Genomic DNA, 6,913 nt, shown 5'->3' on the forward strand with positions numbered 1-6,913 from the left:
CCCCACGTGACAGGCCGCTTGCTTGACCAATTTTTAGCCCGTGGGACAAGGTTGTATTGTAAGTGATAACCATAAAAACAAGAGGATGCACTTTTATAATAATAACCAGACAAATTTATTACACAAAATTTTGGTAAAAAAATGCCACAAGAAAAAAAATTAAACTTAATGCACAATCCCCTATTATGCCTTCATTTGAAGGAAAAGGACGGAATATAAAAAAACCTTCAGGCAAAACCTACCTCCAACTTTTTGACAGAAGACCATCGATAAAACTGGAACCTCTGCTAATAAATTAATTGGCGAGAAGTCAATCTACGCATATCTGTCATAATTAAATAACCCAATTTCTTCTTTGTCTCTCACAACTAGGCTGCTGCTTTTTGTTTGGGAATGTACTTTATCTTCATTCCTTTTTCAGGCTTCGTTTTGGGTTTAGATCTTGCTACTCCAGAGGTTGCAGGGAACCGGTTCTCTGTACTTGCAAGAACGCCACATTTGTCCGCATCAGAAGATAGATAAGCATCTGCTGCTAGTTCACAATCCTGGACAGACTGTCCTCCAGGAGGCTCAGAATCAGGTGTGAAAACCAATTTTACATGGTCTGACGAGATAGCTTCTTTCCATCCTGTATAACAATTTTTAGTTAAATAAGCAAACTTAAGACCAAGCCAAGCACTTAGAGTCTGTTTGAATATAAAGCTAGAAGAGCTTTTGAGAAATTCTCAACTGGAAAAAAGTTCAGTAGCTCTCAAAAATACTTCTAGCTTATATACAAACAGGTTCTTAATAATCACACTGCCAGTACAGTAAATGAACAATATAATGAAGAAAGAGGTAAGGATTACTTTGGGCAAGAAAGGATTCTGCAGCATGGCTGGATAGACGTAAGCTTTCTGTATCTACTTTTGCCACATTATGGGAAAAATTGTCCCCAAAATCAATATCATCATTACCCTCTACACTACACAACCTTAAACTACTTTGACCAGACGAATTTTCATCAATTTTTCCATTTATAGCATCAGCTTCTGTCCCACCATTTTGAAGTGGAAATGGGTCTTTAGTTCCATGCTGGCTAACAGGCCTCCAAAACTTAGCTGTTAAACGACCGTTGCTTCCTGGTTTCTCCTGAGCAGTATTCAGCTTGGACAGATTCCCTGCCGAGCAATCCCGCTGGGGTGCCATAAAGTTACCTCCGGAATGGCAACAATTACCCAGACTAACTGATACAGATCCTATCAAAACTTCATGATTTTTAACTTTGTCAGGTTCTTTCAGCAGTTTGTTTTTTAGAACCAAATCATTAGATTCTGCTTTAGGTTTTCGACTCCAAACCTTACTGCCATTGATTATAGGAGCTACCCTAAGATCATGGCTGGTTCTATGCTTTTGAATAACTCCAAGCTTCGTCGGTTGAGAATTCTGGCCTGCATTCAAACCATTGGCTCTAGCCCATTGTGATTTTGGTAGCCCTTGCCATCTGGCAGGCATTGTGCCCCGGCGATTATGTCCTGGTAGTGTCTGCCGCTCTATATACTGATCCGTGTCACAATCATCATACCCTGACAGCGTATCCTTTTCTATAACATCATTAGCGTCTAAGCAGTGAGAAGTTACATGTGGTGGAGGAGGAGAATGATCCGCAAAAATATCTGGATTATGTGCATCGAAGTCACGTGTACCCAAAGACGCTTCTCCTGGTGATACATCCTCGCCTGCGCTGTTTATGTTTCCTTTAGTTTCTGTGTTGTTTTCAATTTGCTCCTTTGTCTTGTGTTCTTTCTGTCTGAGCTTTTTCTGCCGTTTCCTCTCTAAAATCTCAGCTTTTCTATGAATAGACAGAAAAAAATAAATAAAGAACCTCTTCATAATAACTAGTTTATAATAGAATACATAACATATCTAGTACCTTATTATTGGCTTCGCTATATAAACAACATAAAGAGCAAACCGTTGACTACCTAAATGATTAAAATAATGTAATTTTGTTTATTATTATAGGTCATTAGAAGTTGCCGAAGTCATTCCAAAATTTAGACAACTAAAGAAAGAGAAATATAAGTCATTACATATACGTGTCCATTTTAAGTCTATTCTTGTATCTAGAAATATTCCTAAAGCCAGAGAGTAGACCACGGGTAAACTGAGAAAAAATTGTTGCCTTATGATGTTCTGTTGGTGCAGTGAAACTATTAAAGTTTCACTAAAACTACGCATAACTCATTCTGAGCGAACATAATAAACACCAGTATCTTTCATAGAACCTGGTCCTTGTTGGGAATTGTTTCTCTCAGACACAAGGGCCTATTGTTTCTCTCACTAAAACCAAGTTAGGTTTCTTTTCGTACTGTTTTTCATACGCATTGATTCAATGACTATATAAATTCCCTGAGCTACTAAAAACAGAGTAATGCTCGGGCTCCACTTTAAATACTAAATTTCATCCAATTGAGGTGACTTCCCTGTAAAGGAGGACAATACGAATTTTAAATAGAGGCAACAAATTGAAGATTAGACCATACTTTTAAATAAAACTCAACCAAACACTTGAAATATTTTCCATTCCTTAAGAATCTAAAAATTGAAATAAAAATCAAGAAAAACTCAGGGAAGACGCAGACCAACAAGACCTGATATAAATAAAGACACTAGAACAAGGGAAGGAATGGGGAAAAGATACCAAGAAAGATTGATTGAAGGACAAAGTGGTTAATGTACCTTTTCTGAGCAGCTTCTTCCTCTTCCACAAGTAGCTTTTGGCATCTCAATGCTTCAGCATCCTTGTCAGCAAGCCAAGACTTCACCTGTGTGAAATGAAATTTTATTTCATCACTACTGTAACTAAGAAATAAATGATCATATTTCATCATTGCTGTAACTAAGAAATAGTAAAGAAAGGTTATATTATCACGTCAGACTTAAGAGAATGTACATGCAGGATATGCCATAATTTTGGTTTCACTTCCATGTCGTTTTAAAAAGCATTATAGCTCAAGCTATGTGCTGAGTCAAATCTTAAGGTGACAAGATTAAAACCTTGTAGACTTTAGGGCATCACAGGATGCCAAAATATTGTTTTATACTAATTATCTTTTTAAACCCTTCTATCGCCTCTCTGTGTAACTGAGAAATGGAATGGACTGTTGTATTACGTGTAAACTCTTCCACTTATGTATATGTCAACATATGTAAACTGTCAAAAATGATAGAAGCATGAAGTATTGTGTAATTATAAACCATTTTTTAGCACCAATAAAATCTGGATCGTGTGTAACAACCTCACTTGGGAAAAAGCCAAATAGAAGAGTAACCACGAATTGATTTTATACCAAAAATCTGACTGCGTAACTACGGATTTGTTCATAGTTAACTTTTGATATAAGTGAAGCATGCATTTGAACAAACTAAGGTATTTGTTAATAACCAACACTCCTAATGTCATTGAATGAATCGAACAACAAACAAGCCTAGACACCCACAAAATGACATCAGTGTCATCTACTAGTCTTTACAAACAAAAAGGGAAATGTAGCAAAAACCACATGAGAAAGAGGGAGGAAGAGAAGTTTAAAGGTAAACAGACAGATTCTTAAGTTTGTAAAAAAATTACCAGTTTCTGCTCTAGCAAGAAACTTGTACAAGCAACTAGGTTTTTTTGTTCAAGACCAATCTTTCCAGCCTCTCCATCAAAAACATATCTTTGCATCGACACTGCTGATCCAACCAAAAATGTTTTTTCACTAGAATCATCTAGGATACTGAACAACTCTTGGGAAGATATAGGAAAACTAGATGGCCTGGATTGAACAATATTCTGCAAAAAAATATATAGGCTGTGTTAATATATCAAAGGAATGTACAAGCAAAAAGTAGCCTGAGTGAATAATTGATAAGCAAGATCATGTAATGTTTCTTACCAAAAGGGCAGAACCAGCCCTCAGATAGTATTGCGGAAGAGAAGAAAATCCTTGTTTTCTAAGAGTTGTCAAAGCTTCTAAAATTGAAGACCCTGGAACTTCCTGGAACGCATTTTAAAATGGAAACAAAAAAAGAATAAAAGATACTTTGACTAATTCAGGTTCAAATAAAAACAAGAGCTGAAAAGAAGACAGGCATAAGAGACTAGTGTGTCATTGTATTTGTAGCCTACAAAAATTAGTGTTGTCTGCAATCAATTATCAATATAAAAAAGACAATGATATTTCCAAACGAGAACAGGGAAAAGGCTTAAAAAATTATATTCACATAACCAATACGGCAATCAAAAGAGCTTTTACCAGTCCAAAAAATACAGCACACTGAACAATAGTCTGAGTGGAAAAGTAAATTTCTGAAAGGATTTCATGTCTAGAAAATCGTATAATATGACAAACCAACGAGATTTTATCTTAGTTGAGGTGAAAATGGGAAATAGATGGAGAAGCTCATGTCACTCAACTGCTCACACTTTCATTTCTACCAATCATAGCTTAACATATTTGGCATATCACCAGAATTCGAGCAGGCAAATCCCATTAAAATAACATCATATAAAAATAAATTAGTTAATAGGCAAAAAGATATTACCTCCAGCATCACATTCTTGAATGAAACAACTTCCTTTGCCTCTTCTATAGAGAGCTACACATGTTATTGAATATCAGCATGCATAAAACAAGGTGTATTCTACATATAACTGAAATTCACAACAATCAAAGGTTACCTTATCCCAATATGCCCCTAAAAGTTCCCTATTCTTTTTAGAATCCTACAATGTGTAAGAAGCATTAGGAAAAAGTGAGGAAGGTTTGGAAAAGAAAGACAAAAAAAGGAAAATAATCTCAAGGGGGCAAAAGCATGAACTACAAGCATCAATGTGTTACATAATTGCTTCTACTCATTATAAATACAAAGATAACCTTATCAAGCTTTTTCAACCGGTGCTGCACACGTATATGTCTTCTATAGTTAATGGGAGAGCAAAATTCTCGAGAACACTTGTTGCACTTTTGTAACTGAACCTTCACAGGAGAGAGCAAAGGCCACCCTGGAAGTTCTGTAAAATGGATGAAAGGTTTTATCATAATGTCAAGGTTTAAATCAATGGCATCAGAAACAAGCTCAAAATCTACGTATGGTACTTTTATATACTAGTCAGCAAGCCTGCGATAGGTCACAGAAAAGGCAATACCAGTCTAGCAATTTTAAAATTTGAATTCTATTTTTCCTCTTTTTATAGACTTTTATGTTTTGCTGTCGAAGGAAGGCTGCATTATCATGTGAATTGCATATAACCACAGGCAGCATATAAATGCCTTTAAAATGAACCCTTAACTCTTTATTGCAAATACCTTGCTGATCTAAAGCATGAAGTAATTGAATCCACTGTACTGGGCTGTCACCGGCCCTAGGAAAGGAAAGCAACGGTTCTTTTCCAATTGCTTGTCTGAATATTGTATCTAAAGAATCATTTCCATCATCTGTTTTTGTGAAACCGGTTGTGCCTGAGGCCGGTAGTTTTGCAACTGGCATCTATTCAGACAAAAATCTTACCAAGAAATTTTGCTAGATTGCACTGCACAAAGTATAAAATTATACACGTAACCATGGGAATAAATTTAAATTCAAAGAGAAATGAAAAAGATGATGAAAGTTACTCATTCAACAAATTGAATGTCAAAGAAACTAATAAAAATTGCCAAGACATAACATATTGCTAGACCAATGCCAAAGTGATAAGAAAATTGTCACATCATATAAAACAAAACACCGAATCTCTCAACACATTAGATCGAAGAGAAATACAAAAACATTTCAAAACTCAACCTAGAGCACAATAGATCGATGTAGAATCTACACTACAACCTTGTTGGGTGACTCCATTATCAGAGAGACTTATATTCTTGCATTATCCATTGGTAAGCACTCGAAAACCATGGCTTCAACGATAAAATTACGATTCACCAAACCTAACACAATTTATCATAAACACGATCTATCATAAACATACGACCTCCTATATTCAACCTTCGTTTTCATTCTCGACTAAGGAGACGACACTGAAAGGCAAATTTACTTTCGGAAAAAACTATAATATAATGAATTCAAAGAACGTGATCTAAGATCGGGAGTGAAAAAATTAAGTGGAGTGACAGCAGATCACGTACCAGGGAAGAAGAGATCGCTTGGAGGACGAACGAACTCTGTTGTGACGATCCGAAGCGGAAGCGAAACAGCTTTGAAGGGATTGAGAGTGTTTGGATTTGGATGGAAAGAAAATCGTGAGAGAAAACGCGAGAAAATAGCGTATGAGAGAGAACTCTCTCTGTCGTTCCTGCAGGCTGCAGTTGTAGTAGGGCGAAAGAAAAACGTTTCTAACAAGAAACAACTTCAAAAACATAAAAAAGGAAATTAATTAAAACAAATAATAAAATATATTGAATTAATTACTCTTTTCACTTTTTTTTTTCACCGCTAAGATTTCTATCCACGCTCTCTCATAGCGCGTGAAAAAACGTGGTATGGAATTGTGGTTTGGTTTTACACTCACAGCATAACCAACCACTTACATTCCGAGGAAGGAGTGAGTGGCCGCACGTGCCTGTTTCCAGGACTGCACGTGGTTTACATGTAAAGTTGGTGTCCTTTTAGTCATTTCAGGGTGGAATTAAACAGAAACAATGTAAGGTAGAAAGAGTTTGGGCTTGGTCTTGTCCACTCCAAAAACAACTTCTATTTGAAAATGAAAATGACAAACTCAATAACTGAAGGTAAGGTCATAGAGAAAATCAACTAGCTAATTAATATTATTTTCTCCTTACTACTATTTTACAGATTTAAATAAAAATAAAATCTATTTCATAAATTGTATTACAGTTTATTCATAATTAATTATAAGTTTGTATGACTTTCTTAACTAATATTGATTTTC

At 35.7% G+C, this 6,913-nt stretch overlaps 1 protein-coding gene across 1 annotated transcript; it reads right to left on the bottom strand.

Annotated features, from left to right (window-relative positions):
* Positions 1–63: 63 nt before the first annotated feature.
* On the bottom strand, positions 64–6,361 carry LOC106772577. The gene is made up of 10 exons (XM_014659076.2): positions 6,150–6,361; positions 5,334–5,557; positions 4,902–5,038; positions 4,706–4,750; positions 4,570–4,623; positions 3,921–4,022; positions 3,614–3,817; positions 2,722–2,807; positions 849–1,831; positions 64–628 (listed from the first exon to the last, which is right to left on the bottom strand). Exons 2-10 carry the CDS (start codon positions 5,512–5,514, stop codon positions 369–371), a joined length of 2,052 nt encoding a protein of 683 aa, XP_014514562.1. The 5' UTR covers positions 5,515–5,557; positions 6,150–6,361; the 3' UTR covers positions 64–368.
* Positions 6,362–6,913: the final 552 nt, after the last annotated feature.

This window comes from Vigna radiata, chromosome 8, assembly GCF_000741045.1.
Source record: "Vigna radiata var. radiata cultivar VC1973A chromosome 8, Vradiata_ver6, whole genome shotgun sequence".
In the NCBI taxonomy this organism is placed as follows: Eukaryota; Viridiplantae; Streptophyta; class Magnoliopsida; order Fabales; family Fabaceae; genus Vigna; species Vigna radiata.

Bases quoted from the DNA above. Each gene is read 5' to 3' on its own strand.
- LOC106772577 (XM_014659076.2), bottom strand. From the start codon at position 5,514: ATGCCAGTTGCAAAACTACCGGCCTCAGGCACAACCGGTTTCACAAAA. The intron at 4,023-4,569 runs GTAATATCTTTT...AATGCGTTCCAG, and splicing joins TCAAGAATGTGATGCTGGAG to GAAGTTCCAGGGTCTTCAAT. The intron at 629-848 runs GTAATCCTTACC...ATTGTTATACAG, and splicing joins AGAATCCTTTCTTGCCCAAA to GATGGAAAGAAGCTATCTCG.